At 63.2% G+C, this 16843-nt stretch overlaps 1 protein-coding gene and 1 non-coding gene across 2 annotated transcripts; both read right to left on the reverse strand.

Annotated features, from left to right (window-relative positions):
• Positions 1–721: 721 nt before the first annotated feature.
• On the reverse strand, positions 722–15872 carry NPR1 (natriuretic peptide receptor 1). The gene is made up of 21 exons (XM_063176421.1): positions 15176–15872; positions 11159–11358; positions 10607–10720; positions 9719–9854; positions 8862–8953; positions 8636–8771; positions 8474–8558; positions 8274–8394; positions 7630–7704; positions 7295–7372; positions 7093–7197; positions 6891–6962; positions 6326–6488; positions 6090–6245; positions 4964–5132; positions 4219–4365; positions 3937–4129; positions 2901–3075; positions 1831–1929; positions 1459–1550; positions 722–919 (listed from the first exon to the last, which is right to left on the reverse strand). Exons 1-21 carry the CDS (start codon positions 15870–15872, stop codon positions 854–856), a joined length of 3171 nt encoding a protein of 1056 aa, XP_063032491.1. The 3' UTR covers positions 722–853.
• A 721-nt stretch (positions 15873–16593) lies between these two features.
• On the reverse strand, positions 16594–16665 carry TRNAM-CAU (transfer RNA methionine (anticodon CAU)). Its single transcript has one exon. It is a non-coding gene; the product is annotated as a tRNA-Met (tRNA).
• Positions 16666–16843: the final 178 nt, after the last annotated feature.

A 16843-nucleotide genomic window follows, 5' to 3' on the forward strand; every position in this document is an offset into this window, starting at 1 on the left:
ATTGAGGGGCGGGGCTTAGTGGAGGTTTGACCAATGTGGAGGAGGGGGCGGGGCTTGTGCGGACGCAGGCTCCGCCCACCCGCGGGGAAAGCGCGGGAAAATCCCGGGAGAACCGGGGACACCGGAATGAACGGGAATGCCCGGGAAACCCCTGGGGAAGCCCGAAATCACCGGGAACCCCCGGGAAACGCACCGGGAGCCCACCGGGAACACCGAAATCACCGGGGAACCCCCTCGGGAAAACCCCGGGAGCACCGGGAGCCCCAAAATCAACGGAAACCTTCCAGAACCGCCCCCCCCGGAACCCCTCGGGAACCCCGAAATCACCGGGAAACCCCTGGGAAACGCACCGGGAACCCCCAAATCACCGGGAACACACCGAGACCCCCAAAACCTCCCGGGAACCGCGAACCAACCAGAAATCCCCCCGAGATCCCCAAGAATCCCCCCCAGGAACCCCAAAACCTCCATGAACCCCCCGGGAACCTCCAGAAACCTCCGGGAACCCCAAATTCACCGGGACACCCCCCCCGGACTCCCCCACCTCCCGCAGCCCCTCGGGGACCCCTCCCAAGGAGACCCCCGGGTGCTTCCACAGCAGCTTTATTGCAAACGGGACCCCCGGTTTTGGGGGGACACCCCCGGTTTGGGGACACCCCCAGTTTGGGGGGACACCCCCGGTGCCCCCTCAGGGTGTGCAGGGATTTTGGGGTGCCCCAAGCCCCCGTTGCTGGTCCCCGTGCAGGTTTCGGGGTGCAGGTTTTGGGGTGCCGGTTTCGGGGTGCCCCCAGCCCCCGTTCCATGGTCCCGGTGCAGGTTTCGGGGTGCAGGTTTCGGGGTGCAGGTTTTGGGGTCACCCCCGCGTGCTGCTCCCCCCGCGCTCCCCCAGCAGCCAGTAGGTCCTGAGCTTGCCCTTGCCCTGGGGGAAAATTGGGGGGAACCCCGAGTTTGGGGGGATCCCCGAGTTTGGGAGAACCCCAGAATTTGGGGGGGGGGGATTGGGGATACGCTGGGATTTGGGGTGCGGGGGATTTGGGGGGTTTGGGAGGGACTGGGGGGGGCCCGGAGTTTTGGGGGACCCCGGGGTTTGGGGTGAGTGATGGGGATTTGGGGGGATTTGGGGAGATTGGGGGGCGGTTGGGGGAGATTGAGGGGACCCCAGGGTTTGGGGAGGATTTGGGTTTTGGGGTGCAGGGGGGGGGGGGGTTGGGGGGACCCCGGGGTTTGGGGGAGATTGAGGGGATTTGGGGGACCCCGGGTTACGGGTGAGGGGGGGTGAGACTGGGGGGACTCCAGGGTTTGGGGTGGTTTTGGGGGTCTCAGGGAAGTTTTGGGGTCTCAGGGCAGTTTTGGGGTTATCAGGGCAGTTCTGGGGGGTTGGGGCAGTTCTGGGGGGGTATTGGGGCAGTCTGGGGCAGTTTTGGGGTCTCAGGGCAGTTTTTGGGGTTCAGGCCTTACCTTCATCTCCACGTCCCCCCTCAGCTCCAGCTCGAATCCCCCGAACTCCTCCAGCACGGCCTTGGTGACCCCCGAGATGTGGATCTTCAGGGCTGGGGGGGTGGCACCATCACGGTCCCCAAGGTGTCCCCACAGTGTCCCCAAGATGTCCCCAGGGTGTCCCCAGAGTGTCCCCAAGGTGACCCCCGAGATGTGGATCTTCAGGGCTGGGGGGGTGGCACCCTCAATGTCCCCAAGGCGTCCCAAAGATGTCCTCCCAGTGACCCCAGGGTGTCCCAAAGATGTCCCCACGGTGTCCTCGTGGTGTCTCCAGGTGTCCCCAATGTCCCCACGGTGTCCCCAGATTGTCCCCAGGTGTCCCCAGCCGCTCACCCTCGCCGTTGGACTCCATGCGTGACGCGGTGTTGACGGTGTCCCCGAACAGGCAGTACCGCGGCATCTTCAGCCCCACCACGCCCGCGCACACCGGGCCTGGGGACACACAGAGCCCGGGGCTGTCACCTGTGGGGTGCCATCCCCGTTCCCATTTCCCCATTCCCATTCCCATTTCCCCAATCCCATCCCCGTTCCCATTTCCCCATTCCCATTCCCATTTCCCAGTTCCCATTCCCAATCCCATTCCCATTCCCATTCCCATTTCCCAATCCCATTTTTCCCATTGTTCCCGTTTTTCCCCACTGGTGTGGATGCCGATGTGCAGCTCCGTCCCTGTTCCCATCCCCATTTCCATTCCCATTCCCGCTTTTCCCATTGTGCCCCACCAGTGTGGATGCTGATGCCCGTTCCTGTTCCTATTGCCATTTGCCATCATTTCCCATTTCCCTTCCCATCCCTATTTCCCATTCCCATTTCCCATTTCCCCAATCCCATTTCCATTCCCATTCCCATTCCCATTTCCCCAATCCCATTCCCATCCCCACCAGGGTGGATGCCAACGCGCAGCTCCAGGCGCTCCCGGGGCCGGTGGCAGACGCCGATTCCCCATTTCCCATTCCCGTTTTTCCCCTTTTTCCTGCCCATCCCCACCGGTGTGGATGCCAATGCCCATCCCAGTTCCCGTTTTCCCCGTTCCCATTCCCATTTTCCCCTTGTTCCCGCTGTTCCCACCGGTGTGGATGCCAATGTGCAGCTCCATCCCCATTTCCCCATTCCAATCCCGTTTTTCCAGTTTCTCCCGGTTTTTCCCACTGGTGTGGATGCCGATGCGCATCTCCATCCCCATTTCCCCATTCCCAATCCCGTTTTTCCCCTTGTTCCCGTTGTTCCCACCGGTGTGGATGCTGATGTGCAGCTCCATCCCCATTTCCCCATTCCCAATCCCATTTTTCCCGTTTCTCCCGGTTTTTCCCACTGGTGTGGATGCCGATGTGCAGCTCCATCCCCATTTCCCCATTCCCAATCCCATTTTTCCCATTTTTTCCCGTTGTTCCCGTTTTTCCCACCGGTGTGGATGCCGATGCGCAGCTCCAGCCGCTCCCGGGGCCGGTGGCGGATGCGGAACGAGCGCACGGCCTCCAGCAGCGCCAGCGCCATCCGCGCCACCTCCCGCGCGTGCAGCTTCCCGTTGCGCACCGGCAGCCCCGACACCACCATGTACGCGTCGCCGATGGTCTCCACCTGCGCGGGACGGCACCGGGAATAACGGGAATACCGGGAATTCCATAGGGAACGGCCCCGGGAGTTCCGCACGGAACGACCCCGGCATAGGAAAGACCAATCCCGGGAATTTCGCGGGGAACGGCCCCGGGAATTCCCCAGGGAACGGGCCCCGCAGGACAACGGGGACAAGCACCGGGAGTCCCGGGAATTCCTCAGGGAACAGCCCTGGAATTCCACAGGGAACGGCCCCCCCCGGGATTTCTGCAGGGAACGGGCCCCGCGGGACAACAGGACAAGCGCCGCGAATACCGGGAATTCCACAGGGAACAGCCCTGCTGAACAACGGGAATTCCAGGAATTCCACAGGGAACGGCCCCAGGAAGGAAGGGACCAGCCCCCGGGATTCCACATGCTGAGCGTGTTGAGCGTATCCCTACCTGTCCCTAAATGTCCCCAAGGTGTCCCCCAAGGTGTCCCCCAGGTGTCCCCCTCACCTTGTAGACGTCGAAGTTGTCCATGATGGCGTCAAAGTTGGTGTAGAGGTCGTTGACCATGTCCAACACATCCCTGTGTGTCCCTACCTGTCCCTAAATGTCCCCAGGGTGTCCCCCAGGTGTGCCCCTCACCTTGTAGACATCGAAGTTGTCAATGATGGCGTCAAAGTCATTGAGCATGTCCAACACGTCCCTAAATGTCCCCAAGGTGTCCCCAAATGTCCCCAAGGTGTCCCCATCACCTTGTAGACGTCGAAGTTGTCGATGACGGCATCGAAGCAGGTGTAGAGGTTGTTGACCACGTCCAGCACATCCCTGCATGTCTTTACCTGTCCCTAAATGTCCCCAAGGTGTCCCCAAGGTGTCCCCCAGGTGTCCCCCTCACCTTGTAGACGTCGAAGTTGTCGATGATGGCATCGAAGCAGGTGTAGAGGTCGTTGAGCAGCGTCACCACCTGCATGGGCGTGCTCTGCGCCGAGAGCGCCGTGAAGCCCACGATGTCGCTGAAGTAGATGGTGACGCTGTCGAACGCCTCCGCCTGCACCGTCTCGCCCCTCTTGAGCTGCTCCGCCACCGAGCTGGGGACAGCGGGCATGGTCAGGGCGGGCACCACCACCCCCAGAGCCCCCCGGGACCCCCGGAGCCCCCCGGGACCCGCGGAGCTCACTGGGGCAGGATCTGGTAGAGCAGGGCCTCGGCTTTGCGCTTCTCCTCCAGGTAGGCCTGGGTGCGCTCCTCCACCAGCTCCTCCAGGTTGTTGGCGTACTGCTCCATGCGGGACAGCAGGTTGTCCAGGATGTTGGTGCTGCTCTCCCTGTGGGGAGGGGGTCAGCTCACACATGGGGACCTTTTTGGGGGTCATCTCCCACCCATGGGCCCTTTTTGGGGGTCACCTGCCACCCATGGCCACTTTTCAGGGGGACCCTTTTTGGAGGTCACCTCACAGCTGGGGCTTCTTCTTGGAGGTCATCTCCCAACCACAGACCCTTTTTGAGGGTCACCTCCCACATGGGTACTCGTTTTGGGGGTCACCTCCCAACCACAGACCCTTTCTGGGGGTCATCTCCCACCCATGGACACTTTTTGGGGGTCACCTCCTGCCCATGGATGCTTTTGGGGGTCACCTTCCACCTGGGGAACCTTTTCAGGGGTCAACTCCCACCTGGGGACTCTTTTTGGGGTCACCTCCCACCCACAGACCATTTTAGGAGGTCACCTCCCGCCCATAGACTCTTTTTTGGGGGTCACCTCCCACTTGGGACCCTTTCTGGGGGTCACCCCCCACCCCAAAGTCCTCTCTGGATGTCACCCCTCATTTGGGGACCCTTCCTTGGGGTCACTGCCCACCCAGGAACCCTTTTTGGGGGGCCACCCCTCACCCGGGGACCCTTTCTGGGGGTCCCTGGTGGCACCTGTTGAACTTGCGGAGCTGGACGCGGATCTGGTTGAAGTCGGGGCGCTCCAGGACGTCCTCGGCCCAGCAGTGCTGCATCAGCTGCCCCAGCTCCTCCAGGTGGCACCCCACGTTGGCCGAGGGCCGGAAGCTCGGCCGCTCGCCGCTCTTCACCCGCTCGATGATCTCTGAGGGGACGGGGACCCATCACCCACCGGGGCTCAACAGAGGGTCCAGGAACCCAAACGGGGGTCCAGGAACCCATCTGAGGGTCCAGGAACCCTTTGGCCAGTCCAATAACTCATCAGAAGGTCCAAGAACCCATCAATGGGTTCAAAAATCCATCTATGGGTCCAAAAACCCATTTGCCAATCCAGTAGCTCATCAGCAGCTCCCAGAACCCATCAACAGGTCCAAAAACCCATCTCAGGGTCCAAGAACCCATCTGTGGGCCCAAAATCCTATTGGCCAGTCCAGGAAGTCATCAGAAGGTCCCAGAACACATCAACGGGTCCAAAACCCCATCCGGGGGTCCAAGAACCAATCCCTGGGTCAAAAATCCATCAATGGGTCCAATAACCCATTGGCCAATCCAGTAACTCATCAGCAGGTCCAAGAACCCATCTGAGGGTCCAAAACCCATCCATGGGTCCAAAAATCCATCCATGGGTCCAAAATCCTATTGGCCAGTCCAGGAAGTCATCACCAGGTCCAAGAACACATCAATGGTTCCAACCACCCATCAAAACATCCAAGAATGGATCAATGGATCATCCAAGAACCCATCAATGGTTCCAAGCACCCATGAACATGTCCAAGAACGGATCATCCAAGAACCCATCAATGGATCATCCAAGAACCCATCCATGGTTTCAACCACCCATGAACACATTCAAGAACGAATCAATTGATCATCCAAGACCCCATCAAAACATCCAAGAGTGGATCAATGGATCATTCAAGAACACATCAACGGCTCCAACCACCAATGAAAACATCCAAGGACAGATCATCCAAGACCCCATCAAAACATCCAAGAATGGATCAATGGCTCACCCAAGAACCCACCAACGCTTCCAACCGCCCACAAACACCTCCAGACCCCACCACCCTCTCTGGCCACCCCTTCCCGCGTCCCCGCTGACCTTTGGGGCTGAGCTCCACGCCCTCCACGTAGAAGACGCCGCAGCGCAGCGCGATCTCCTGCAGGATGATGCCGAAGCTGTAGACGTCGCCCTTCTGCGTGCCCCGCGCCGGCGGCTCCTCCATGCGCAGCAGCTCCGGCGCCGTCCACAGCTTCTCTGCGGCACGGGGACCCCGTCAGGGACACTCTGGGGACACCTTGGGGACGTTTTTTAGGGGAGACGCGTCGGGGCCTCACTGGCGAAGAGCGCGTGGGCGTCGCCGTCGCCGTCGGGGCACGCGCGGAAGCTCTCCAGGCCGTAGTCGGTGATCTTGAGCACGAAGCGCGAGTCCACCACGCAGTTGGAGGACTTGAGGTTGCCGTGGGACACGATGACGCCGCTGTGCAGGAACTGCATCCCCTAAAAGGGCGCGGGGGGATCGGGGGAGAGATGTGGGGTGGGGGACGTCCATGGGATGGGGCGTTCTATGGGATGGGGGTTCCTGTGGGATATGGGATTCCTGTGGGATGGAGGATTCCTATGGGGTGAAGGATTCCTGTGGGGTGAGGACCCCTGTGGAATAGGGGATTTCTATGGGATGGGGGTTCCTGCAGGATATGGGATTTCTATGGGATGGGGGTTCCTGTGGGGTGGGGACCCCTGTAGGATGGGGGACCCCTGTGGAATGGGGGGGATTTCTATGGGATGGGGGATGCCCACGGGATGGGGACCCCTTTGGGGTGGGGGATCCCTATGGGACGGGCGATTCCCATGGAATGGGGGATTCTATGGCATGGGACCCCCCGGGACCGTCCCCGGTACCTTGACGATGTCGTTGGTGAGGGAGTAGCGGAACATCCAGTCCAGGGTGATGCTCTCGTTCTCCAGGATGTCCTGGGCACGGGACGGGGGGTGAGGGGAGGGATCCCGGTGCTCTCCCGGTCCCGATGCAGCCCCGGCGGCTCTCGGTGCCATTCCCAGCGCATCCTGGGAGGCTCCCGGTGCCGGTGCCCGGTGCCGGTACCTGCAGGCTGCCCCGCGGGCAGTACTCGGTCAGGATGCAGATGTTGGGCGGGTCGGTGCAGGCGCCGATGAACCGCGTCAGGTGCTCGTTCTGCACGTCCCGCATCTGCCGGGGACACCGGGGACACCGGGCACGGGTGGGCGGGGGGGTCCCGCCGTGTGTCCCCGCCCCATGCCCGGTGTCCCCCCCGGTTTTCACGTACGTGTTTGAGCTCGAACAGCACCTTGCGGGTCAGCTCGATGCGTTTGCGGTTCACGTGCTTGACGGCCACCAGGTTACCCTGCGGGGACACCGACGTGGGGACACGGTGACGACACGGTGACACCGGGGGTGGGGACATGGTGGGGACACGGTGAGGACACGGTGGGGACACCGAGATAGGGACATGGTCAGGACACGGTGACACCGGCATGGGGACGCGGTGGTGACACCGGGATGGGGACACAGTGACACAGTGGGGACACGGTGGGGACACCGGGGGTGGTGACACGGTGGTGACGCTGTGGGAGGGGTCCCGGTGCTGTCCCCTCCCCGTACCTTGTAGTAGGCGGTCTTGGCGTACACCTGGAGCTGCCCCTCGGCCGTGAGCAGCGAGCCGTAGTTGGAGCCTCGCTGTGCCCGGGGCGGGTGCGGGGTGAGAACGGGAAGCGACCCCGGGGCTCCCAGAGAGACCCGCAGGGGATGGGGGGCCCCCAAAACCCCCGGTCCCCAAAACCCCCGGTCCCCAAAACCCCCGGTCCCTGAGCTGTGAGGTGACCCCGGTGCCCGTTCTTCCCCCAGTCCCGTTCCCCACCAGTGACAGCGTCAGTCTGCTGTCCCGGTCCCGGTCCCGTTTCCCCCCGGTTCCCCACCAGCGACAGCGTCGGTTTGCTGCCCCGGTTTCCTCCCGTTCCCTCCCGTTCCCCCGTTCCTGCTCCCGGTCCCGTTTCCTGTTCCCCACCAGTGACAGGGTCACTTTGCTGCCCCGTTTCCCCCCGGTCCTGGTCCCGTTTCCCCTCCAGCGACAGCGTCAGTTCTGCTGCCCCGGTTTTCCCCGGTCCCGGTTCCCCCGGTTTTCCCGGTTCCCCACCAGCGGCAGGGTCAGTTTGCTGCCCCGGTCCCGGTCCCGTTTCCCCCGTTCCCCCCGGTTCCTCCGGTCCCGTTTCACCCCCGGTTTCCCCGGTTGCCCCCGGTTTCCCCACCAGCGACAGCGTCATCCTGCTGCCCGCGCTCCTCAGGTGCTTCTCCAGGCTGCTCATCTGCAGATCCTCCCAGCGCACCCTCCACAGCTCCGCCGCCAGCTCCTTCTCCAGCTGCAGCTTCCTGCACCCAATTGGGGGGCTCCGTGAGACCCCTCCCCACACCCCCGAACCCCCCCGGGACCCCCCGGAGCCCCCCAAACCTGCAGATGAAGAAGGAGGTGACGGTGATGGCCATGAGCATCAGGCTCACCACCAGCGACAGCACCTCCAGCGTGGACAGCGAGGCTGCGGGCACAGGAGGGGACAATCAGCGCCCGGTTTGGGGGTCGGGCGGGGCTCTCGGGGCTGGGACCCCCCCTCACCTTTGCGGCAGCGCGGGTCGGTGCCCTCGAAGCCGCAGGGAGGGACGTCGGGTGGCACCGAGCTGCCTGGCCAGTGGAAATCCCTGCCCGGAACCATCTGGATCTCCTTGGTGGTGCCGTTGTAGTTGGCCACGATCTTTGGGGTGCAGGGGGCGGGGAGTGGGTGGGGGGAAGCCCCCAGAGCCATCCCCGGGTCGGGACGCCCCCCGTGGGTCTGGGGGCTCACCTGGAACTCGCCCAGCTCGGGGTCCATGTCCCACAGGGAGTAGTCGCTCTCGCGGTCGCCCTGCTCGTCGATCCTCAGGAAGCCGGTGACGCCTGGGGAGGGGGCGTGGGGGGCTTGGGGGGCCTCAAAGAGGGGGGTTTGGTCCCCAAAATGTCACCCTGGGAGGGGGACGGGGAGGTGACACCCGGGGAGGGGGTGTGGGGGGCTTGGGGGGCTTCAAAGGGGGGCTCTGAGCCCCAAAATCTCACCTGGGCGTGGGGCTGGGGGGGACCTGGTCCCCAAAATCTCACCCTGGAAGGGGGATGGGACTGGGGGGGGTGGCCTTGATCCCCAAAATCTCACCTGGGAGTGGGGCTGGGGGGTGACACCTGGGGAGCCTCAAAGGGGGGGGTCTGGTCCCCAAAATCTCACCTGGGAGTGGGGCTGGGGGGGGTCCCGGTCCCCAAAACCTCTGTCCTGGGAGGGGGACAGGGCTGGGGACAAGGACAGGATGGGGACAGGATGGGGAGGGGTCCAGGGAGGGTCCGGGAGGGTCCCGACGGGTTCGGGAAGGTTCGGGAGGGTCCCGATGGGTTTGGGAAGCTCCGGGTTGGGTTCGGGAGGGTCCCGACGGGTTCGGGAAGGTTCGGGGAGGGTCTGGGTTGGGTTTGGGAGGGTCCGGAAGGTTCGGGAAGGTTCAGGAGGGTCCGGGAAGCTCCAGGTTGGGTTCGGGAGGGTCCGGAAGGTTCGGGAAGGTTCAGGAGGGTCCGGGAAGGTCCGGGTGGGACCGGGAGGGTCGGGGAAGGTTCGGGAAGGTCCGAGCAGGTCTGGGAAGGTCCAGATGGGTTCGGGAAGGTTCGGGCAGGTTCGGGTCTCACCGTAGAAGGTTCGGTTCCACATCTGGCGGGTGACGGCCGAGGCGTCGCTGACGGAGCCGCCGCGCTCCAGGGTCTCGTTGAGCGCCTGGGCCCAGAGCAGCACCCCGTCGTGGAACGCGGCGGCGATGAAATTCATCTGGGGACAGGGAATTCATGAATTCATCTGGGGACAGGGAATTCATGAATTCATCTGGGGACAGGGAATTCATGAATTCATCTGGGGACAGGGAATTCATCTGGGGATGTGAAATTCATGTGGGGACACGAAATTCATCTGGGGACATGAAATTAATTCATTTGGGGACACAAAATTCATCTGGACACGAAATTCATCTGGGGACACGGTGACAGCTCGAGGGGACAGGGCACAGCCGGGGGTCCCCGTCCCCAGACCCACCCTGTGTCCCCTGATAGCTCCAGATTGGTGCGGTGTCCCCCTGGTGTCCCCTCCCAGTGTCCCCCTCTGGTGTCCCAGTGTCCCCTCAGTGTCCCCATTGTCCCCTCATTGTCCCCATTGTCCCTGTCTCACCAATCCATCCTGCAGGGAGCTGTTGAATCTCTCCCTGTCCCATTGTCCCCCTGGTGTCCCCATTGTCCCCTCAGTGTCCCCATTGTCCCTGTCTCACCAGCCCGTCCTGCAGGGAGCTGTTGAATCTCTCCCTGTGCCCCGGTGTCCCATTGTCCCCTCAGTGTCCCTATTGTCCCCATTGTCCCCTCAGTGTCCCCATTGTCCCCTTGTTGTCCCCATTGTCCCCAATGTCCCCTCGGTGTCCCTGTCTCACCAGCCCGTCCTGCAGGGAGCTGTTGAATCTCTCCCTGTCCCATTGTCCCCTCAGTGTCCCCAATGTCCCCAGTGTCCCCTCAGTGTCCCCATTGTCCCTGTCTCACCAGCCCGTCCTGCAGGGAGCTGTTGAATCTCTCCCGGGCCTCCCGGTGCAGCCTCTGCAGGAACGGTCGGTACTCGGCGTTCTGCGGCTCCGCGTACGTGATGATGGTCACGGCCTGGCGGGCACACGGGGACAGGGCTGGGCACACCTGGGGGTGCCCCGTGCCCACCTGGGTGTCCCCGTACCCGCCTGGCCCTGACCTTGCCCTCCTTGCTGCGTCCCTGTGCCCACCTGGAACCATCTGTGCCCACCTGGCCGTGCCCCCGTGCTCACCTGTCCACGTCTCTACCCTCCTGGGCATTTCCACGCTCACCTGGCCGCGTCCCTTCTCACCTGGGGCCATCGGTGCCCACCTGGACGCACTCCCTGCGCACCTGGCCGTGTCCCTGTGCACACCTGGGGCCATCTGTGCCCACCTGGACGCACTCCCTGCACACCTGGCCGTGTCCCTGTGCACACCTGGGCATCTCCCTGCCCACCCGGGGCCATCTGTGCCCGCCTGAGTGAGTCCCTGCCCACCTGTCCCTGTCGGTGCCCCCATCCCGGCGCTCACCTGGAAGGCCCGGCGGGCTCGGGCATCGTCGCTGTCCCCGCGTTTCCAGGGCCGCTGTGGCTCGGGGAAGCGCCGGCCCTGCAGGCTCGCCCCGAATGTGTCGATGTAGAAAAAGGCGAAATCGCCGCCCGTGAGCCCCGCGCGCTCCGCCTGCAGCAGCAGCGCCCGCAGCGTGTCCGGGGAGCAGCACAGGTACACCACTGTGGGGAGGGGGATGGTACTGAGACCCCCACCCAAACACAGCAAAGAGACCCCCACCCAAATCCGGGGGGTCCCGCGTTATTGGGGGACACAGCCCCGCCTGCAGCAGCAGCGCCCGCAGCGTGTCCGGGGAGCAGCACAGGTACACCACTGTGGGGAGGGGGATGGCACTGAGACCCCCACCCAAACACAGCAAAGAGACCCCCACCCAAATCCGGGGGGTCCCGCGTTATTGGGGGACACAGCCCCGCCTGCAGCAGCAGCGCCCGCAGCGTGTCCGGGGAGCAGCACAGGTACACCACTGTGGGGAGGGGGACACGGCACTGAGACCCCCACCCAAACACAGCCCTGAGACCCCCACCCAAATACAGCAAAGAGACCCCTGCCCAAATACAGCACTGAGACCCCCGCCCCAAATACAGCACTGAGACCCCCACCCAAATACAGCAAAGAGACCCCTGCCCAAATACAGCACTGAGACCCCCACCCAAACCCGGGGGTCCCGGGTTATTGGGGGACAGTGCTCTTGAAGGGGGGACAGCCCCGAGACCCCCACCCAAATCATGGAGTTCCAGGTCATTGGGGGGACACAGCCCTGAGACCCCCAACACCCCTGGAGACCCCAGCCCCACATCCTGGGGGTCCCTGATTGCCGTGTGACACAACCCCGAGACCCCCAACCCAACCCCAGGGTCCCGGCTTATTGGGGGACACAGCCCCGAGACCCCCTGGGAAACCCCTGGAGACCCCAGCCCCAATCCCGGGGGTCTCTGATATTGTGTGACACAGCCCCAGGACCCCCAAGACCCCATGGGAGACCCCAGCCCCAATCCCGGGGGTCTCTGATATTGTGTGACAGCCCCGAGACCCCCAAGACCCCATGGGAGACCCCTGGAGACCCCAGCCCCAGTCTTGGGGGGTCTCTCATTATTGTGTGACACAGCCCCGAGACCCCACGGGAGACCCCTGGAGACCCCAGCCCCAGTCTTGGGGGGTCTCTCGTTATTGTGTGACACAGCCCCGAGACCCCCGCCCAAATCCCGGGGGTCCCTGGTGCGGGGGTCCCGCCCCCCGCGCCCTGCCCGGCGCTGTCCCGGGCGCAGCCCCGGTGCCGTTTCCTGTTTTCCCGACTCCGTTTCCTCCTCGCCGCGGCCCTGACGGATTCCCGGCGGCTCCGTGACCCCGGGGGCCCCTCCGGCCGTGCCCGCCCCGGGGGAGCCGAGATTCACCCGCGGCACCGAGCCCGGGATCCCGGTGCCTCCCGGTGACACTCGGGGTTCCCGGTGCCTCCCGGTGACACTCGGGGTTCCCGGTGCCCTCGGGGTTGGTGACAACGCCCGGAGATTTGTGGGGACACCGGGGTGCGGCAGGGGCAGTGTTGGGGGGTGGGATGTGGGGGTACGGGGGGATGGCTGGGGTGGGCTGTGGGCAGGCGTGGACAGCCATGGAAAACCATAAAAAAAAACGTGAAAAAACCATGAAAAAACCATGAAGAAACCATGAAAAAAACATTAAAAAACAGGAACAGCCATGGACAGGCATGGACAACCATGAAAAACCATGGACAACCGTGAACAACCATGTGCAGCCATGAAAAACCATGAAAAAACATGAACAGCCATGGACAGCTCTGTGCTGCCATGAACAGCCATGTGCAGCCATGAAAAACCATGAACAGCCATGAACAGGCATGGACAGGCATGAACAGCTGTGTGCTGCCATGAACAACCATGTGCAGCCATGGAAAACCATGAATAACCATGAACAGCCATGGACAGGCATGAACAGCTGTGTGCTGCCATGAACAGCCGTGAACAACTGTGTACAACCATGAAAAAGAATGTACAGGCGTGAACAGCCATGAACAGCTGTGTACAGGCATGAAAAACCTCAAACAACTGTGGACAACCATGAAAAACCATAAAAAAAAACATAAAAAACCACGAACAGCCATGGACAGCCACGTGCTGCCATGAACAGCCGTGAACAACCATGAACAGGCATGAAAAACCATGTGCAGGCATGAACAACCAGGAACAATCATGAAAAACCATGAACAGCCATGAACAATCATGGACAACCACGGACAGGCATGAACAACTTGTGAGCAACCATGAAGAGCCATGAACAAGCATGTACAGGCATGAACAGCCACAAACGGCCATGGACTACCACGTTCAGGCATGAACAACCAGGAACAATCATGAACAACCGTGAACAGCCATGAACAGCTGTGTTCAGGCATGAACAACCGGGAACAACCATGAGCAGGCATGAACAGCCATGTGCTACCATGAACAACCGTGCACAGGTATGAAAAACCTTAAACAACCACGAGCAGCCATGAACAGCCATGTACAGGCATGAACAACCGTGAACAACCATGAACAGCCATGAACAGCCATGAAAAACCACGTACAGGCATGAACAACCAGGAACAACCAGGAACAATCATGAACAACCGTGAACAACCATGAACAGCCATGAACAATTGTGTACAGGCATGAAAAACCTTAAACAACCGTGGACAGCCACAAACAACCATGAGCAACTGTGAACAGCCATGAACAGGCATGAACAACAGTGTGTTACCATGAACAACTGTGAACAGCCGTGAACAACCATGAACAGGCATGAACAACAGTGTGTCACCATGAACAACTGTGAACAACCATGAACAGCCATGAACAACTGTGTGTAGCCATGAACAACCATGTACAGCCATGTACAACCGTGCACAATCGTGAGCAGCCATGTAAAACCACGAACAGCCGTGAACAGCCATGAACAGCCATGAAACCCCCACGCAGAGCTCAGCACAGCCCTGTCTGCCCACGGAAACCTCGGCACAGCCGTGAATGACCCCGAAATCCCCGCGTGAGACCGGGCACAGCTGGGCACAGCTGCCAACGCCCCCATACAGCTGTGCCCAGCTGTGTCAGTCACCCGTGAGCACCCACGAACCCCCCTGTGGGGCTGGGCACAGCCGGGCACAGCCGGGCACAGCCGGGCACAGTCCAGGCCGGCTGTTGTGAACACCCCTGTAAAGTTGGGCACAGCCATGTATGGCCATGAACAACACCCCGGGCACAGCGCAGTGTGCCAAGGCTGGCACAGCTGCGGGCACCGCTGTGGGGCTGGGCACTGCCCTATGGGGCTGGGTACACCCTTGTGGGGCCGGGCAGTTCTGTATGGGGCCGGGCACTGCCCAGTGGGGCTGGGCACTCCTGTATGGGGCCGGGCACTCCCCTGCACGGCTGTGTACTCCTATATGGGGCTGTTCCCTCCTCTATGGGGCTGGGCACACCCCAGTGGGGTCATGCAATCCTATATGGGGCCCTGTACTCCTCTGTGGGGCTGGGCACTCCTCTGTGGGGCTGGGCACTGCCCTTGTAGGGCCAATCACTCCTCTATAGGGCTCTGAACTCCTCTATGGGGCCGGGCACTCCCGCACGGGGCCGTTCCCTCCTCTATGGGGCCGGGCACACCCCAATGGGGCCGTGCACACCCTGTGCACTCCTATGTGGGGCTGGGCACTGCCGTGTGGGGCTCTGAACTCCTCTATGGGGCCGTGAACACCCCAGTGGGGCCGTGCACCCCTCTATGGGGCCAAGCACTCCTCTATGGGGCCGTGCCCACCCCAATGGTGCCGTTCCCTCCTCTATGGGGCCGTGCCCCCCCCCAGCGCCGCCGCACCCGCCCCATCCCCATCCCCGTCCCCGTCCCCGTCCCCGTCCCCATCCCCGTCCCCATCCCCATCCCCATCCCCGTCCCCATCCCCATCCCCGGCCGCCCCACGGCCGTGCCCGCACTCACCGCGCCCCTTCGCCTTGATCTCGTGGATGATGAAGGAGAAGTTGCCGCCGTCGCGGAACACCACGTCCATGACCGTGAGGTTGCGCACGGTGGGCAGCTGCACGTACAGACCCTCGGCGGCGAAGTAATAGGGCCGGTCCCCCGCGGGCTCGTCCGAGTACACGAGCAGCGCCCGCCGCGTCCAGTTGAAGCGCCGGTGCAGCCGCACCCCCAGCTCGCCCAGTTTGCGGTGGCTGGGACCGGCGCGGGTGGTCAGACGGAACTCCTCGCTCTTGTCGTCGAATCCGTGAGCCTCGGCCCCCGCCGTGACCAGCGGCAGCTGCCAGTGCCCGGTGAAGCGAGCCACGGGAGCGGCGGAGTAGACGCAGCCCGGCCCCAGGAAGGCGGCGGGGCGGTGGGCGAGCCACAGGTCCACGGCCACGAGCGGCGCGGCCATTTCGGAGCAGACCCCGTGGCGGTCCTCGCTGTCGCCGAACACCCAGCGCACGGTGAAACCGGGCAGCAGGTCCCGCCGGGCGTTGACGGCGGCGGCGGCCAGGCTGACGGCGGGACCCACGCGCGGCCAAGCCCACGGGTAGGTGAGGTTGCGGCGGGGCAGGACCACGGCGAGGGTCAGCGGGAGCGCCGGGGCCGCCGTGGCCGCCGCCGCTACCGGGGCCAGCAGCGGGGCCAGCAGCGGGGCCAGCACGGCCAGCATCGCCCACGGAGCGAGAGTGGCGGCGTTCGCGACCCCCCCGCGGCGGGGCTGAGCCCTGGCTCGCCGCCCCCACTGGTGACACAAAGGGCTGTTATCATTAACTCCTTCCTGCCCGTGCCACCCCCCCCGTCCGAGCGGCATTCCAGCCGGGATCGGGGGGGTGGGGACACGGGGACATTGCCACCCGTGGGGTGTGGAGGGATTTGTCCCGCTCCGGTCTCACCCAGGTCACGCGTGGGGCGATGAGAGCCGAGAACCTCATTAGGGTGCGGGGACATCGCGACCCACGGGCCGTCCCCACCCAGCTTTCGCTTCGCTTTGGGGGTTTTGGGGAAGCCGGAGGGGCTCGGACACCTCTGGTCCCGCACATCCGTGGGAGGTTCGGCCCCACGGAGGGGTCACGGCAGCCCCACGGCAGTGCGGGGGTGACACCAGGGGTGACACTCGGGGGTTGCGTGGCGCTGCCAGCGCTCGAGGGGACACGGGAAGAGGTTGGGGACACGCACTGGGGGACGCGCGCAATGGTTCGGCGGCGTCTCGTTTATCAGTGTCGCGAGTGGGGTAACACCCGTGACACCCGTGACCCCACGCAGCTGCCGGCTCTCCAGCAGGCCAGACAAGCCTGGGCGGGCATGAGGGAAGCGTTAAGAATCCAACGCAGCAAATAAAAATAATAACTGGCAAAACAAATCTCCCGTGGAAGGAAAAAAAAAAGGGGTTCTAGCAGAGGATGGTTTCGATCCATCGACCTCTGGGTTATGGGCCCAGCACGCTCCCGCTGCGCCACTCTGCTGCCGCGTGCCGACGTGAGCTGCGCGGTTTATACCCGCGGCGCGCGAGCTCCATTCATGAGCTCCGCGCCCCCTCCAGCGGCCGCCCCGGCGCGCGCCGCCATTGGCCGCCTCTCGCTCTGATTGACGCGCCGCCTCACCAATGGCTGCTGGAAAAGCGCCCGCCAGGGGCGGGATGAG

This window comes from Melospiza melodia, chromosome 25 (assembly GCF_035770615.1).
Source record: "Melospiza melodia melodia isolate bMelMel2 chromosome 25, bMelMel2.pri, whole genome shotgun sequence".
In the NCBI taxonomy this organism is placed as follows: Eukaryota; Metazoa; Chordata; class Aves; order Passeriformes; family Passerellidae; genus Melospiza; species Melospiza melodia.

Coding starts and splice junctions, on each gene's coding strand:
- NPR1 (XM_063176421.1), bottom strand. CDS start 15,872: ATGCTGGCCGTGCTGGCCCCGCTGCTGGCCCCGCTGCTGGCCCCGGTA. Junction 10,721..11,158: donor GAGCCCGCCGGGCCTTCCAG/GTGAGCGCCGGG, acceptor TGTGCCCGCCAG/GCCGTGACCATCATCACGTA. Junction 4,130..4,218: donor CTCTACCAGATCCTGCCCCA/GTGAGCTCCGCG, acceptor CGCTGTCCCCAG/CTCGGTGGCGGAGCAGCTCA.